This window comes from Muntiacus reevesi, chromosome 22 (assembly GCF_963930625.1).
Source record: "Muntiacus reevesi chromosome 22, mMunRee1.1, whole genome shotgun sequence".
Taxonomy (NCBI): domain Eukaryota; kingdom Metazoa; phylum Chordata; class Mammalia; order Artiodactyla; family Cervidae; genus Muntiacus; species Muntiacus reevesi.
This window is the reverse complement of record NC_089270.1, coordinates 12,112,800-12,130,139: the sequence shown is the minus strand read 5'-3', so window position 1 is coordinate 12,130,139 and position 17,340 is coordinate 12,112,800. Positions and strand designations below refer to the sequence as shown.

At 49.9% G+C, this 17,340-nt stretch overlaps 2 protein-coding genes across 4 annotated transcripts in view; one reads left to right on the top strand and one right to left on the bottom strand.

The window, feature by feature from the left end:
- Positions 1-17,340, top strand: part of STX18 (syntaxin 18) — a 110,060-nt gene that overhangs the window by 88,804 nt on the left and 3,916 nt on the right. For all 3 annotated transcript variants that reach the window (XM_065913902.1, XM_065913903.1, XM_065913904.1), the window contains 4 exons: positions 464-579; positions 8,735-8,823; positions 15,190-15,248; positions 16,629-16,698. In XM_065913902.1, the coding sequence (XP_065769974.1) occupies positions 464-579; positions 8,735-8,823; positions 15,190-15,248; positions 16,629-16,698 (334 nt within the window). The remainder of the gene's footprint in view (positions 1-463; positions 580-8,734; positions 8,824-15,189; positions 15,249-16,628; positions 16,699-17,340) is intronic.
- Positions 6,270-17,340, bottom strand: part of NSG1 (neuronal vesicle trafficking associated 1) — a 47,959-nt gene continuing 36,888 nt past the window's right edge. The window contains exon 6 of the mRNA XM_065913907.1: positions 6,270-6,834. The gene's annotated coding sequence lies outside the window, so the exon portion shown is untranslated. The remainder of the gene's footprint in view (positions 6,835-17,340) is intronic.

Below are 17,340 nucleotides of genomic sequence, written 5' to 3'. Positions count from 1 at the left end.
TGTGGGTGTGTGAAGACTCCTGCTTTTTACAGTTCAGTTTTAAGATGTTACTTATGTATCATGTGTGTTATGTAACATGTGCGTGTATGTAGTCAACCCCGCTTCTGCATTGGCGCGAGACTACCAGCTCTTGGGTTTGTTGAACTTGGAGTGGTGGGCTCGCCCTTGCTGACACACATCGCGTGTGGGGTCAGGAGGTAGGGTGGGTTCCTGCGTCCTTTCCTTTGGTGCCTGCTGACGGCGCTCCTCCAGCTGCAGGCTCTGGCCAGGGAGTGTCGACCGCCATGTAATAAGCGCCCCCCTTGAACTGTGTCAGGACGGTCGCTGGGCCCGGGGCCGTGGTTCTGCTCTCCAGCTGAGGCCGCAAGGCAAGGGTGCAGGGCTCATCTGTGACTCCTCTCTGTTTTCAGGCGGAATCCTGCTGTGTAAGTAAGTGATATGACTGCTGATTTTTCATCTTTAGGTCTAAACTGGAACCAGAACCAAACGCAAAGACAAGAGAATCCATGTCTTCGGAGAAAGTTTCACAGAGCCCATCAAAAGACTCTGAAGAAAAACCTGTCCCTGAAGAACATACAGGTATGAGTTAAAATTGTGCCTTGCGTCTCTTCCTTACGACATTGGGCCAAAGTACAAAGCAGAACAAGAAGGACCACAGCCCCGGACATCTTGTGGTGCTTGCGTTTGCATGAAGGGAAGGAAACATGGAAGCAGCAGCCTTTTTTTGGTCACAGCTGGATCTTAATGACCACTTCAGGGGTGGGGCGGGAGGGTCGCCTGGTCACTGGGGGCCGGCAGGGTCTAAAGAAAGGGCCTGAGTCTCCACTCACCAGTGGGGTGGGGACTGGAACCTTAGAACCCGGAGGAAACATCAGCGATCTCTGCTTGTCAGTCTCAGGAACGGTAGGGCGCTGCCTCCCCTGCACCTGTGTCAGCACTGACCTGACGTGGACCTGACCGTCCTGCCTCGGGTGGAGCGTGTGATGTCAGCAGGCTCCGTCAGCCAGCTGAGGCAGTGCAGTGCACATCTGGGTTTATATGCTTCCTGTCTCCATGTTTGCTGGCCTGCCCGCAACTTACAGCACCTCCTGACACACGGAGGATGAACACAGTGTCTCTGTAAAGCCTGTAGCACAGGCGAGTATACGAGCGCTGCTGGGGACGTCTGCTGTCCCTGTGTCTGGCCAGGGTCGCCGCCTGTGTAGGGGATGCGTGCTTACTGTATACCTCAGAGCTGGGCAGCAGGGTGAGCGCTTGCTTTACGTGGATCCCAGGGTGCCGAGCCCCGCGAGTCTCCTTGCCTCCTCCCCTCCCCCTCCTCCCCTCACCTCCCCTCCTCCCCTCCCCCACCTCCCCTCCCCTCCTCCCCTCGCCTCCTCCTCTCCCCCTCCTCCCCTCCCCCTCCTCCCATCCCCCTCCTCCCCTCCCCCTCCTCCCCTCGCCTCCTCCCCTCCCCCTCCTCCCCTCCTCCCCTCGCCTCCTCCCCTCCCCCTCCTCCCCTCCTCCCCTCCCCCTCGTCCCCTCACCTCCCCTCCTCCCCTCCCCCACCTCCCCTCCCCACCTCCCCTCGCCTCCTCCCCTCCCCTCCTCCCCTCGCCTCCTCCCCTCACCTCCTCCCCCGCCTCCTCCCCTCACCCTCCTCCCCTCCTCCCCTCACCCTCCTCCCCTCGCCTCCTCTCCCATACTCTCCCAGTGGTACTCGGTTACTGCACGCCTCCCGGGTGCTAGCGGGCTACTGTACTGAACCTTCATATACGTCACCACCATCCTTACAGCAGCCCTCTCAGGTGGATTTCATGAACTTGTTTTTTCTTAAGATGAGCCTTCTGAAGGGCTCTGAGAGGACCGTTGCATAGAGGACGACGTTTGGGCAGGGTCCCTCCGGGCGCTTTGTTGAAATACATTGTTCAGGGGCTCAGGAAGCAAAATAGGGATAGTTAAGAGGCTGCTAAAGTCTCCCCGAAACAAGATGATGGCGGATCACATTAAGCATGGGAAGCCAGGGCATGGGGGAGAAGGGGAGAATTCTGGATATATTTTGAAAGTCGAGCAAAGAATCTGCTTCCTGGATGTGGGGCGTGAGGAGGAGGCGGGTCAAGGAAGGCTGCTGTGGTTGTTCACAGTGGGAAGAAGGTGGCTGCCCTTCACTGAGATGCGGGAGGCTGAGGAGGGACAGGCTAGGGACTGCCCGGCACAGAGCTTGAACAGGGAGTTGGGTTTATGTATCTGGAGGCCAGAGGACAGGTCTGTAGATCACATGAGATAGGCTGGGATCCCCAAGGAATGAGGGTTGGTGGAAAGAGGATGAGGGGCTCTGCCTCCTGCCACTTGCGGTCTTCCCTGCTGTTTCTCCCCAGCACTTGTCTCTACCCTTCTACGTTTTACTCATTTATACTCTTTATGTTCTGTCTTCCCAACTAAACCTAATTCCACGAGGACAGAATTTCTGTATGTGCTTTGTTCACTGTTGTAACACTGGTACCCAGAACAATACCTGGCACATAGGAGGTGCTCACTAAATCTTTGTTCAAAACAATGAATGAAAGAATGAGTAAATGGAAGAATGAATGAAGACTCTCTCTGGAACACTGACTGCTTTTAGTTGCCGTGGAACTATTTCCTGAAACAAAAGGAACTTAACGCCTCTGGGTGGTAGAAAACAAATGGTCAGAGTGGAAGAGCGCCACCCCTCACAGTTTATGTTTTTATCTTAAAGTCACTGTTTGGATAGCTTATAATCACGCAGCTATCTCCTGACTAAGCCGTCTCCACAAAATACTCCGAGAGCACGCTGCTGCGTAGCTTCTGGCCAGCACACGTGGAGGAGCTGAGTGGTGTGAAGAGGGTCTCTCTGGAGGCCGTCGGCGTCCCAGCTGCGGCAGTTAGTGGCACTGCCAAGCACCAGTCCCCCACTTTCTAAACGCAGACCCCTGCGTCTCGGGACTCTCCCCCCCCCCCCCACCGCTTAGTCAGGCGTCTCTCTCCCCCAGGCATCCTGGCCCCTGCTGCCGCTGGCCTCACTGTCCCCACAGCTCCACCCGGCCTCCCTTTTGTCTATGGTCATTAGCTGACACCTATTTCACAGTCATCTCTCTCCTGGTTACATACAGTCCCAAAGGGTCATAAAATCTGAGTTGGTGCTCATTAAAAATGTGCACACTTTATGTACAAGTTACTGCATGTATACAAGCTTTCTCTGCTTCATTTTGTCTGTTTTTCTGGAAAGAAAGCTTTACCGTTGCTGCACCCCACCTTTATCCATTTCCTGTGCATGGAGATGTGCCATCCCTCCTCCTGAGGTGAGGGAAGGGGAAGCACTTGGTTGCAGCATGATGTCACGGAAAGACCATAACCTTGGTTTCAGTCTGGTCGCTGTCCTGCACTTGGACAAGTTACTTCAACTCTGAGCCACCACTTTTTTCAGTGTCATGTAGCCCACGGTTTCTTGTGAGCACTTCAGGAGCCTAGTATAAAGGGCCGAGCATTGTCTGGCACGTTGGTTTGTGGAACCAGCTATGAAGAGATCCATTGCTTGACTCTGAGGTTTGGCAGGATTGTTTTTCAGATGAACACTGGAAGTCGATTAATAGGCTGACCAAGATAGCAGAGGCAATTAGGAAGGAAGAATTTTCTATTTATAAACAGCCTGGTATTGTATACAGAAAATTTTAAGAGATCCACCAATAAAAGAGAAGTAGTAAATTAGTTTCAGCAAAGTTGCAGGATACAAAACCAGTATACAAAAATTTCATTTCTGTATACTCAGTGAACAATCCAGAAATGAAATGTAAAATGCAGGAATTCCCTTATGATAGCATCAAAAAGGATAAACAAAAGTGTAAGGTTTATACTTTGAAAGCTACAAATCGTTGTTGGAAGAAATTTAACATGATCCAAATAGATGTAACAGAAGCAGAAGATATTAAGAAGAGGTGGCAAGAATACACAGAAGAACTATACAAAAAAGGTCTTCATGACCCAGATAACCACGATGGTGTGATCACTCACCTAGAGCCAGACATCCTGGAATGCAAAGTCAAGTGGGCCTTAGGAAGCACCACTACAAACAAAGCTTTTGGAGGTGATGAAATTCCAATTGAGCTATTTCAAATCCTAAAAGATGATGCTGTGACAGCATACTCAATATGTCAGCAAATTTGGAAAACTCAGCAGTGGCCACAGGACTGGAAAGGGTCAGATTTCATTCTAGTCCCAAAGAAAAGCAATGCCAAAGAATGCTCAAACTGCCACACAATTGCACTCATCTCACATGCTAGCAAAGTGATGCTCAAAATTCTCCAAGCTAGGCTTCAACAGTATGTGAACCGTGAACTTCCAGATGTTCAAACTGGATTTAGAAAAGGCAGAGGAACCAGAGACCAAACTGCCAACATCCGTTGGATCATCGAAAAAGCAAAAGAGTTCCAAAAAAACATCTACTTCTGCTTTATTGACCATGCCAAAACCTTTGACTGTGTGGATCACAGCAAACTGTGGAAAATTCTTTAAGAGATGGGAATATCAGACCACCTTACCCGCCTCCTGAGAAATCTGTTTGCAGGTAAAGAAGCAACAGTTAGAACTGGACATAGAACAACAGACTGGTTCCAACTTGGGAAAGGAGTATGTCAAGGCTGTATATTGTCACTCTGCCTATTTAACTATATATGCAGAGTACATCAAATGAAATGTTGGGCTGGATGAAGCACAAGCTGGAATCAAGATTGCCGGGAGAAATGTTAGTAACCTCAGATATGCAAATGACACCACCCTTATGGCAAAAAGCTAAGAAGAACTAGAGAGACTCTTGATGAAAGTGAAAGAGGAGAGTGAAAAAGTTGACTTAAAACTCAACATTCAGAAAACTCAGATCATGGCATCTGGTCCCATCACTTCATGGCAAACAGATGGGGAAAGAATACAAACAGAGACAGACTTTCTTTTCTTGAGCTCCAAAATCACTGCCAATGGTGACTGCAGCCATGAAATTTAAAGACGCTCCTTGGAAGAAAAGCTATGACCAACCTAGATAGCATATTAAAAAGCAGAGACATTACTTTGCCAACAAAGATCTGTCTAGTCAAAGCTATGGTCTTTCCAGTAGTCATGTATGAATATGAGAGTTGGACTATAAGAAAGCTAAGCGCCAAAGAATTGATGCTTTTGAACTGTGGTGTTGAAGAAGACTCTTGAGAGTCCCTTGTACTGCAAGGAGATCCAACCAGTCCATCCTAAAGGAGATCAGTCCTGAATATTCATTGGAAGGACTGATGCTAAAGCTGAAGCTCCATTATTTTGGCCACCTGATGCGAATAACTGACTCAGTAGAAAAGACCCTGATGCTGGGAAAGATTGAAGGTGGGAGAAGGAGTTGACAGAGGATGAGATGGTTGGATGGCATCACTGACTAGATGGACATGAGTTTGAGTAAGCTCTGCGAGTGGGTAATGGACAGGGAAGCCTGGCATGCTGCAGTCCATGGTGTTGCAAAGAGTCGGACACAACTGAGTGACTGAACTGAACTGAAGCAAATAAAAGGGGGCTTCCCTGGTGGCTCAGATGGTAACAAATCTGCCTGCAACACAGGAGACACGGGTTCAGTCCCTGGGTCGGGAAGATCCCCTGGAGAAGGAAATGGCAACCCACTCCAGTATTCCTGCCTGGAGAATCCCATGGACAGAGGAGCCTGGAGGGCTGCAGTCCATGGGGTCACACAGAGTTGAATACGACGGAGCGACTCACACGCAAACAAATAGAAAAGCATCTCAAGTTAATGAATCAGAAAAATTAATGTCATTAAGATGGCAGTACACCACAAAATGATCCACAATTTCAACGCATTCCTTATAAGAATCCCAGCTGATTTCTTTGTGAAAATTGACAAGTTGATTCTAAAATCGTGAGGAAGTGCAAGGAACTCAAGAAAACCAAAGTGTCGTGAAAAAGAACAAAGTAGGAGGACTCACACTCTTCCCCATTTCAAAACCAACAACAGAGCAGTAGTGATCAGGACGGGGCACCTGCACAAGCATGGGCTTGGGTTAATGGGACGGAACTGAGAATCCAGAGGCAAAACCACGCGGCTCTGGTCAGTTGATTTCCTTCCAGTGGGCAAGAATAGTCTCTTTAACAAATGGTGCTGGGAAAATTGGATATCCACATGCAGAAGAACAAAGATTGACACTTGAGTCACACCATTTATTAAAACTAACTCAGAATAGACCAAAGGCCTTTACAGAGCTAAAACCTTAAAACTTACCAAGAAAAAAAAAAAAAAAACAAAAAACCAACCATAGGGCTAAATCTTCCTGACCTCAGATTTGACAGAGAATTAACAAGGAAAGAAAGTGAAAAAAGCCCATGGAATGGGAGAGAATATTTGAAAATCACATACCTAATAAGGGATCTGTATCTAGAACATGGAAAGGATTTTTACAAGTCAGTAAGAAAATGATAACCCAATTTTTAAATGGGCAGAGTGGACTTTAGGAGGTAGTGGTGGCCCTGAGAAACGAGTCTGGACCTGAAAAGTGGGGGAAGCTTAGAATGTTCCAGGCAGAGGGAACAGCATGAGTAAGTCCTCAGAGGCCACAAAGCACAGGTCAGTGGGGGAGAGCACTTCTGGGTGAGTAAAACTCACAGAAAGGGGAGGAGGAGTGGGCCTTAAGGTCAGGGGAGCCAGAATGCAGAGGGCCTTGAGTGCTGGACCACGGAGTCGGAACTTGGGTCTCTCGGCATCGGGGCAGGCTGGAGGCCTGGGTAGAGCACTGGTGTTTGGGGCACGGTGCTTCAAGTTGATTCTTATCTGCTGCAGGTCAGGATGGCTCCAGGTGGCTGCAAAGGGGAGCATGAGTTCTCTTAACAGACTTTCCATTCTAGCTCAGAGTGGTTCATACTTGATTCTGATGTGAATGATGTTTCTGTTTCTAATTTTGGTGTTCTTATCCTTAAAACACATAGAAGTAAAAGCTCAAGATGGATACCATAATGAGGTCAAGTATGATGTAGAGGCTAGAGAAGGGAATAGCAATCCGCTCCAGTGTTCTTGCCTGGAGAATTCCATGGACAGAGAAGCCTGGGCTCTGGCAGGGTTGGGATGTACTATCATTTATAAATACAATGATAGTTCCTGGCAAAAAAAAAAAAAAAAACCAGCCATTTTCTAAAAACTCGCACAGTCATGCATGACATGGAGTTTTTTTGTGATGACATATCCAGAATAATAACTGTACTTTGTACACAGGTCTACCTAATCTGCTTTCTCTAAATTGGCACCATCATTGTGTTCGTTTCCCTTATCAGTCTCCAGACAAAAACTCTGGACTTTTGTCTGTCTCAGTGGGGCTGAGAGCAGCCATGGGAATTTACTGAGATCCGGGAGGAAAAGAAGCGGTATTTGCCTTTAAGTACTTGATGACCCACTGATAAGCCCAGAAGCTCTGCTGAGACAGCAGCCAGAGTCACCTGCAGAAAGAAGGACCCCATTACAGCCTCCACCCAAGAGTGATGCTCCCACATCCACCCACCCCCCTGCTCCCAGCCCACCCCCAGAGGAGCCGCACAGGCCTCACCCTCAGGGTCCCAGGTGGCACAGCCCCTTCTGTGAGCTGTGCTGTTGGTCTGCCCTCTCAGAGGTCCGGTCCATGGTAATATGATCATGATGAAAACATGCTCTAGATTAAAACGTTCCTACACCACCAGTCAGCAGTCTGTTCCCAGCTTCCTGTCCTGAAATACACCAGACTGCACCAGAGCATGAACTGGCACATGCACTAGCCAAAGTTCAAGGTTTACCAGTGGAGTTACAGTTACACAGAGAATTCCTTACAGTGGAATATCATGCAGCAACTTAACAGAATGAGGTAGGAACCGCCCTGGTGGTTCAGTGGCTAAGACTCTAAGCTCCCAGTGCAGGGCGTTCAGGTTCCATCCCTGGTCAGGGAGCTAGACTCCAGGTGCCAGAACTAAGAGTTCATGCTGCAGCTAAAGATCCCACAGGCTGCAGCTAAGACCTGGTGCAGCTACATAAATAGATATTTTAAAATGAAAGAACAAGGGAGATCTATGTGGAGCGACATAGGAAAATTCCCAAGATGCACTGTGAAGTTATAAAAGCCAAGTTTTAGAACAATATGTTACCATTGATATACCTGTGAAAAGCAAACTATTAATACCACACTTGCAAAACTATAAATTATTTCTAGGCTGACGTGGGGGCAGGGGAGGCAGGGAGTATGTGAACATGCCAGAGAGAGCCTGCGAGACCCAATCACAGCACCAATGAGTGGTTATTTTGGGGAGGGAAGGGGATGAGGGATAGTGTGTTGTTTCCTGTATTTTAATGAAATATAGGAAACATTTTAATGAAATTGCCCATACATTTGACAGTCTTTAAAAAGCAGAGGGAGGGATGTAAGTGTGTATGTGTTTTGAAGTAAAGTTCACTTGAAAACTGGTCCTGAAAAACGTCCATTTGGTTTGTGACCATTGCTGAGATCACAGCAGTACTGAAACTGTATGTGGCTACCCTTTCAACACACACACACAAAACATGGCTCCAAACGTTGTAAAGAACCATGCCACAGAACTTGAATGTTAACCAAGAGATAATCGAATATGGACAAAGCTCTACAATTTTGCTTCATCTCAGGTTTTTCAATATACTTGCCTCCTAAGCCAGCCTGTTGTAAAGTGAATATTTTGCTTTCTGTCTGTTTATTTATTTTTTAAACAGAAAAGATTCCAGTTGAAGCACAACCTGAATTGGGAAACTGGGGAGATGGCAAAGGTGAAGATGAATTATCCCCAGAAGAAATACAAATGGTAATGCTATTCTCTTCCTAATTGTGTATTTTTAACTAGTTTTAATAAGAATATTTCATTGAATACAAGGTCATCCTAAATGCTCTTACCCTTATTTTTATACTGAATTTTAAAAATTATAAATAGTTTAGATACAATTTTCCACTTGATTTCCTAATTCTTAGTACACTTTTCATATGCCTTAAATTTACAATAGTATAATTAAGGAAGAAATTGCCTTAAAATAGCTAATATTAGATGTCTTTTTGGCAGCAGTAAAATAGTCTTCTAAATGAATCTTTTATAATTACTGCTATGGTGCTTTTTAATTGTTTGACTTGCTGGTATGTGATAATGTGAAGAAAGTATAAGTAATGACTGCAAATGACAAGTACCACTTTAACTGCTAATACACCTTTTAGTTACCCATCCCCTAGTTGCCAATGGCAGCTTATCATCTCTGGTTGGATTTCAAAAGAAAAGTAATAGACCTGGTCAGAGCCCAGTCTGGTCCATTTACAGCAGGGCCTGGGGCGGGGGAGGGGGTGCCGGGCCATGCCCGTGTGTGTGTGTGTGTGTGTGTGTGTGTGCGCGCGCGCGCGCAGAATAAAGGCTGGGGTATGCGTACTGCGCTCACGGCAGGATCGGAGGGCCACATTAGGTGGCAGCTGCTGCTCGCTGGAGCCTCATACATGCTTTATACTCGGGGCTGTTTCACGAACATTCGTTCTCTTGGATGAGGAGTTTCCCCTTAAATCATCTCAGAAGCGTGACACTGATTCCAGTGATGATACCATTAGCCACGACTTTCCTGAGACTTGATCTGGGGGCGCTCTCTCAGAGGCTGTGGGACTCTCTTTGGAACAAGAGGCAGAGCTCCCTGTGTCCTTGATAAACAAAAATAATTCTGAGCCCAGGAAGTGACTCGGATACCTTAAAGCAGCCTGCCAGGCCCCTGCTTCTGTCATGGTCCAGATGCACCTCCAATTTGGGGAGAGTGCTCGGTGTTCCCGAGTCCAGCAAGCATGCCTCCCGAAGGCCTGCACATGACTCCAAGCAGCAGTCCTCGCTGGCCAATCCAGTCGGGAGAGGTTGAGGGTGACACCCAGGGCGGGCAGTGAGGGCAGAGATGAGAAATGGGAAGTGGGCAGGACTTGGTGATCTGGGGAGGACAGCCGGGCGTGAGAGAGAGAGGGAGGAGAAAGAGCCGGGAGCTTTCTAATCTGGGGACGCAGGGTGCCGGCAGTCAGGGGATGATGCCCTCTGTCAGGGGCAGGTGTGGGTCCTGGGAGGTGTCTGGTGGGCGCTGGGATCCCGGACCTGGGGCTCCGGCTGGAGACGTGACCGTGGGAGACCCCTGACATCTGGTGTTTGAAGGCACATACAGGGTGGAGAGGGACACACGCCACCTGGGACACAGGGCTGGAGCAGGTCAAGGCGGAGAAGCCATCAGACTAAAGGGCAGTTTGATCATGCTCCCCTATAGTCAGAGGATGGCCAAGTTTTCTGAAATCTCATCATTCTTTATTTATACAAAATAAGTTTATTACTGAAAATGATATCATGTGTTCCCCCAGATCATGTAACATGACCACCCTATCTTTGCTAAGAGATAAAAATATGTATAGCACTGTCCCTTCATTAAGAAAGAATACGTTTGTGTTTAGGCAGAACTAAGCTTCTATTTAAGGATTTTTTAAAAATACGCTGCCCCACTTCATAAAGGAAGTAGCTAGAGGAATGGCAGGCAGTTGTTTGCCAGAGGAGTTGCCTTCCCCCCACCCCCACCGGGCAGTGGTGAGCAGCAGCGGCTTGTTAATATCCACAGACATGGGCTCAGAAGTTGTTGGCTGCACGGGGGCTGGACCAGAGGAGGGCTGGCAGCAAGGTTATCTGTGATCAGCAGATGTTCGGCCCCAGTGAGAGATGATGCAGCAATGTGGGCTTTGAGACAGAGCAAGTTTTGAATCTTCTGTATCACTTACATCCTCTGTAATTTTGGGGCAAGGAGCTCACTGAACCTGAGCTTGGGAGGTTGACAGTGGTTGTCAGGAATGGGGTCATGTATATATGAGTGCCCAGCGGGGTGCAGGGCACATAGCATCTGCTCAGCGGCTGTTTCCTTGCCAACAGTGAGAGATTATCACTGGGCCCGTGGGGTCCTGCGTTCCCTGCATGTTCAGAGGGTGATGTAACTGATGCGTAAGAGAAACACATTCACATCGTGAGGCTTGTCTTCCGTAACGACGGCTGGAGCACCATGCATGCCTTTCCTTGTGCTCTTGACGGAAGCATCGTCCAAAAACGTGCCAGCGACCATTCCTAATAATGCCAACTACCTCGGCATCATGAGATCGATGACCCTGGCAATCAGAGCCAGCAGGGCCTCCCTCCTTAATTTTTATTGCGTTATTGCAAGAGGATGGGGCTCAAGGCTGTTCTGTTCATCACTGTTATAACAGGCTGTTTGATGTTCACTTCACTCCTTTCTTAATGGGGGCTCATAGCCAAGTACCATATTTTACAGTCTGACTGACCCGAATCTTATTTAAAAGGCTCAACCTTGAAAATGAAGAAAAAGAAATGCCACACTATTGGTTTTAAATTGGACAGCGTTATAGCAAATTGTGGTCATAATTCATAGTCACTGTTTTGGAATTTTTCCTCAGGGTAAAATAATGAATTAAGCTTTATAATAGGAGTTTAATCCATTATTTCACCCACATGAGCTGTTGCTACTCGTTCCAGAATGGCTGCAGAGCATTATGTAATTCTTCGCACATTTCCATTCATCACTCATGATACAGGTATATTAACGCCCCTGGGTTAATATAAGCAGATGTTTTGTGGTCAGGCTGAATGGAACCAAATTGTTTTCTGATGTTACGCAGAGAAAAATACCTCCTTTCTGAGCCCACCTTCATTTTACTTGCCTCCAGTGAAACCACTGCAGTTAGTAATATATTTCTTTGGGATAAGTTTTAAAGACGTGAAAGTGACTTCTGTTCTTCAGGTTGCCTGAAAAGTGTCCCTTGCCCCTGTGCCCTGAGGCACCCCGGAAGCACCAGGTGGGTGGCTGGCAGGGCCGGTGGTCTGTGGCCGTGCTCGGCTTACACACTGGGAACACGAGCACTGTTGGTAGAATTTGAGCACCACACGGGTGAAAGCTGGGGTCTCGACGCTGGGAAGGTTCACTGGGGCACACTGGAGGTCAGGGTGAGGGGCCCGGAGCCCCAGGTGTGAAGGTGTCCGGACAGATACAGTGTACCTGGAGGAGCCCAGAGCAGATCTGGGGAGCGGGCTGCAGGCCGAGGGGCAGACTGCCCACTGGCCCAGCCCCCGCGGGTTCGCCATGTTGCTCCAGTGAGCTCTTCTTAGGCCTTTGCAGTGCAGACATTTCTCCTCATTTGACACTCCGAGGCCTTGGGAGGAGTGACTTTGTTTTTCTGGATTTCTGTAACAACGTATGCACAGTGTGGATCTGCAGCCTTTAAACTAGATTATAAACCCTTTGGGGAGGCCTTGTTTGAAAGTCTGACCGACTTCTAAATGGAATAAAGCAGTTAAGTCATATCACCTGCTATGCCCAGCAGTGCCTCAGCACTTGAGCATTTATTAGTTTAGACGCCCTATGTGGTAGGGACTCGCCCCAGTGGGAGGGACATGATCCCTCCCGCTGTTGTTGGGGGTTGCCGGGGGTCTGCACCGAGGGAGAGCACCATATTCTGGGGTGAGACCCAAATGGTGTAGAGTGGAATGGCCCAGAAAGACAGGCTGGCCTGCCCACCCTCCCCGTCATCTAGGCCTCTCAGCCCCTTTTCAGGGACTCAGAGGTAGAGGAAGACGCCGGCAGGTATGTCTTCCCAGGCCCTGGAGGTCCCCCGTCCTTGGTCCTGACTGTGGGGCTGCGGCTCTATGGTGCCCTGTGGGGCCAGGGAGCCCCGCCGTGAGTGCTGTGCGTGGATCCCTCTCGCCCAGAGACGGACGTGACCCGGAGCCACGTGGTCCTCGCGAACTCGAAACGGGTGCTGTGCCTCGTGCTCAGCCGCTCAGTCGTGTCCAACGCCGTGCGACCCCATGGATCGTAGATCATAGCCCGCCAGGCTCCTCTGTCCAGGGGCATCCTCCAGGGAAGGAGACCATGCCCTCCTCCAAGGAATCTTCCCAACCCAGGGATCGAACCCATGTCTCCCGCATTGCAGGCAGATTCTTTACCAGCTGAGCCACCAGGGAAGACCAGGGAGGGTCCTCCAAAGCATTTAATGACTCATTTTGCTTATCCAGAATCTGAGTCCTGAAGAGATGACATAACAAGAATAAGCATTCATAGAGGTGAAGTTGACCTCCTAACAACTCTTCTAAGTACTCCAGCTATCCCTAGTTTAGTGATGAAGACAGAGGCACGGAGAGGGTGTTACCTGCCCAAGGACAAACAGCTTAGAAGATGGAGGAGCCTTCCCTCCCCACCCTCAGGATCAGGCAGGAAAGGATAAGAATCACCCACCATGTCTGTTCACAAAGAGAAACTGACAGCCACACAGAAGGCCAGTGACTGGTCCAGGGTCAGCCAGGGAGTCCCCCTGAGGACACAGGAAATGGGTCATCGGAGCCCCTGGCATGTCCCCCACCTCCCCTGGTGTTCGGTAGCTGTCTTCCTCACTGAGCAGATGAGGGGGGAGGTGTGCAGGTTTGCCACCCAGACAACCTCGGAAACCACCCTTCCTGTGCAGGGGAATGCGGGCAGCAGCCTGGCCACTGCCTCATCTACAGGCCAGATCGCGATAAAAGGCTCCCGTGCTCTGGGCTGTGGGAAACAGGTTCTGTTGTGTTGGTTTTTTGTTAATGCAGTTTCATTGTAACTCCCGCCCCCTGGATGGAGCCTGCTCTCCATAAAGCTGGCCATAGGCACACCTCTTCTGTCATCCCACCTTACTGCTTGATCCCTTCAGGCCTTTGTTTCTCTCACTTTCTCCAGGGATGGGGAATTTCTCAGGTAACTTCAAGAACCCATCTGGCAGGAAATCAGAGCCAGAATGTGATCCACTTCCGACGCAGCTAACCAGGAGCCCCGCAGAAGGAACAGTAACACAAAGGCCTGAATGGAAGCCACATGCCCTTCAGCTGGGGAGGAAAAAAAGCAAGCTTTGTTCCCAAGGAACATTCCAGTAATAAACCACCTCAAACCACTAGTTAATTTTGTTTAGAAATAGTTCAAAAGCATGAAAGGACTTGTAGATTTAAAAGATTAGGGCCATATTTTGTCATTAGAAAAATTCAAAGAAATGCCCCCTGCCAAAAGGAAAAATCCAAAACCTGAGTAAAAGTACCTGAGAGAATTAGTCAAATTAGCATCCACATGCTGAAGTAATTATATTTTTTTCTTAAATACTGGACTCTTTGGTAACTGCTGACAGCTAACAGAGCAGATTCTTTCAAACTCAGGAGTGAAGTTATATTCTCTTAAATCGCCTTTTTGATGCACAAATTTAGGAGGGCCGTCTCAGTACCATGTCAGCAGCCGGCAAGGCAGCCTGCTGTGGTTGGGGTGGCCCTTTGTGGGGCTTCCCCAGCGCTCCCCCAACCCCCTCCCACCCCACTCTCCATCCTCTGACCTGGTGGGCCTGGGGTGGAGTGGAGGCCTCTGTGTGAGCGGCCCCATGCTTATGGTGCAGGGGTGGAAGAGACCAGATCACCTAGGCCAAAAGGGAAAGAGGGCAGACCCAAGGAGAGAGATGTGAGGGCGGACCTTAGGCAGGGAAGGCATGAAGACAGCGAGGCTGCTCCCCGGCAGGTGCGGAGGCAGAGCCCAGCGCCTCATCGTCCTCATCCCTGTTGCTGAACTAAGGCAGGGTGGCCTGGTCTGCAGCTGAACGTCCAGCCTCTGCAGGCCACGATCTCCATTCTGTTTCCGCACAGGGCCCGGCACACAGGTGCGTCGGAGAACATTTGTAGGTGTGACTGCAGCTGGAACAGGGGTGTGGGTCCAGTATGGTTCCCACCCTCAAGCCGCTGACAGTCACACAGAAGGTTGGAGACACAAAGTGATTCACGCATCACAGGGTGACCCCCACGCCTCCACGCTCCCCATCAGTCATTAAAGTCAGCTCGTATGCTTGCAGTTCACACGAGTGAGACGAGAGGTCTAGCCTCAGGCAGCCCCGCTGTGCTGTGGGGTTTCATTTTCTTCCTGCAGCCTGGCTATCCTCAGGGTCTTCCAGCAAAACTGCCTCGGTCCTTGCTGGAAAGAGGAGCTCCGGCGTAATTCTCGGACGGCTGATCAAAGAGTTCTACACAGACTCGCTGTACTAGACACTTGCCTTTGGTTGGGTTGCTTTGAGACTTGAGTTCAGTGTGACATTATCCTTAATGTGTTTTGTTTTCTTACAGTTTGAACAAGAAAATCAGCGCCTGATTGGTGAAATGAACAGTCTGTTTGACGAAGTGAGGTATGTGTGTGGGGTTCCCAGGTGAGCAAATGGCCTAGTTTACAACTTTCCCAGAAAGTAGAAACTTTATTCATTTAGTTTGGTGCTCAGGCATCCACATGTGGCTCTTGGGCCAAATGTAGCTACCCCTGCCCCCGGCGCCCCCGCCCCCCGTAAGGAAGCTGCCTGAATTCACTGCCCCTCAACCTGTGGGCCTGCGAGGTACCCTCCGTGGGCCACTCCAGGCTTCCGGGTGCTGCAGCCCCATCTGAGAGGTCATGATGGCACAGGTCACGACAGCTGCCAGGAAGGGACTGTCTGCACCTAGCTACCCTAAGATGAAAGGGCTTAATTAAGTGTAGATAGGGCAGCTGGCAGAGGGAAGCCCTGCAGAGGGCTCCACTGGTGTCTGGCCACGTGGTGATGAGCCACGCAGAAGGCCTGTGGCCATGGCCCACGTGAGTAGGGTCACTGCCCAGCCCTCCAGTGAAAGTGCTCGGGCCTGTCGCCCTGGGAATGCCAGGAGTGTTCTGAAAGGATGCGCTGAAACTCTTGTTGCATCGTGGCCACTTCCCAAAAGAAGACGCATCCCGACACATCAGCCTCACAGCCCTGCAGACTGAGTGCGGGGGTCTCCCCCTGACCGCCGCCCTGGGCTCTTTGGCGGCCTCTGCCCTCACAGGCGGGCCTCCCAGTGCTTCTTTGAGATGGTGCTCTTCCCACCCTGGCCCCTCCTCACTCTCCTCTCCGCTCCTCTGCTTCCCTCTCCTGGGCTGGGAGCTCAGCCTCTAGACACGCACCCCGTAGACCACCCCAGGGTCACCCGTGCTGCCCAGGCAACCGGGAGAGGCCCACCTGCTCTAGTGCGGAACCCAGATGGGATACTTTCAGCCAGAACCAAAGGAGGTTTCCTCTCCACAGAGAGCTGGTTTGAATGGCAAGTGTACCCTTTCCTCTAACCTGCTGAGTGGTAACAGAGTTTTGGGTAGCAGCACACTCTGGCTGAGTCCCCACCACGTGTGACTGTTACTAGGACAGGGCTCAGCATTAAAGGAGACTCTGCCCTTTCTAAGTGCTGGAGCCACGTGCTCCGGGCCCCACACTGACTCAGGGGTCTGGAGTCCCAGGGGTCAGCTTATGAAGGGGTAGGGGTGGGCTTCCAGACCCTCCAGTACACCCAGAAAGCTGAAGGGCATCAAAGGGGAACCAGCAAGGAGGGTGAGCCTCTGCCCCTGTTCCTCCTAAGCCCGTGTCCTGAGCAGGCCACCGTGAGCCACCGTGGCGTCCCCTCCCTCCCACGCCTTCACTTAGAAGAGACTTCTTCAGAAATGTGTGACATTGCTGTTAAGATCACCAAGTACAAACAGTTAAGTTAAATCTTTTTTTTTTTTTTTAATGAAGGCAAATCGAAGGGAAAGTGGTTGAAATCTCCAGACTCCAAGAGATCTTCACAGAGAAGGTTTTACAGCAGGTAAGAAAAAATAATTGTTTTCAGTTTTAACTTAAAGGGGCATCTACTCAGAACTTGGGACATTTCTTCTGAGGTCATCAGGCCTCTGCAGCTGTTTCCTTGTGGCTCAGCTGGTAAAGAATACGCCTTCAATGCAGGAGACCTGGGTTTGATTCCTGGCTTGGGCAGATTTGCTGGAGAAGGGATAGGCTACCCACTCCAGTATTCTTGGGCTTCTCTGCCGGCTTAGCTGGTAAAGAATCCGCCTTCAATGCAGGAGACCTGGGTTGGATCCCTGGGTTGGGAAGATCCCCTGGAGAAGGGAACAGCTACCACTCCAGTGTTCTGACCTGGAGAATTCCATGGACTGTGGGACAACTTTGCACGCGCCCCAGCCCCGTGAGGCAGAGCACATGGGGCACGGGAGGCAGCTAGGTTGCGGTTCTGAGTGCCCTCGGGAAAGCTGGGGAGCCTCTCTGAGCCACAGTTTTTTTCCATCTATAAGATGGAGCAGCCTTTCTATGGTTGTCGTAAGGCACAGACATAACCCACGGAAAGTGCCCAACACAATGCCTGATGGGTAGTAGTTTTTCAATCAGCAGGGCTGCAGGCTCAGACTCTGCCCTCCCAGATGCCAGGTCCCTGCCACCTCGGGTGTCCTGT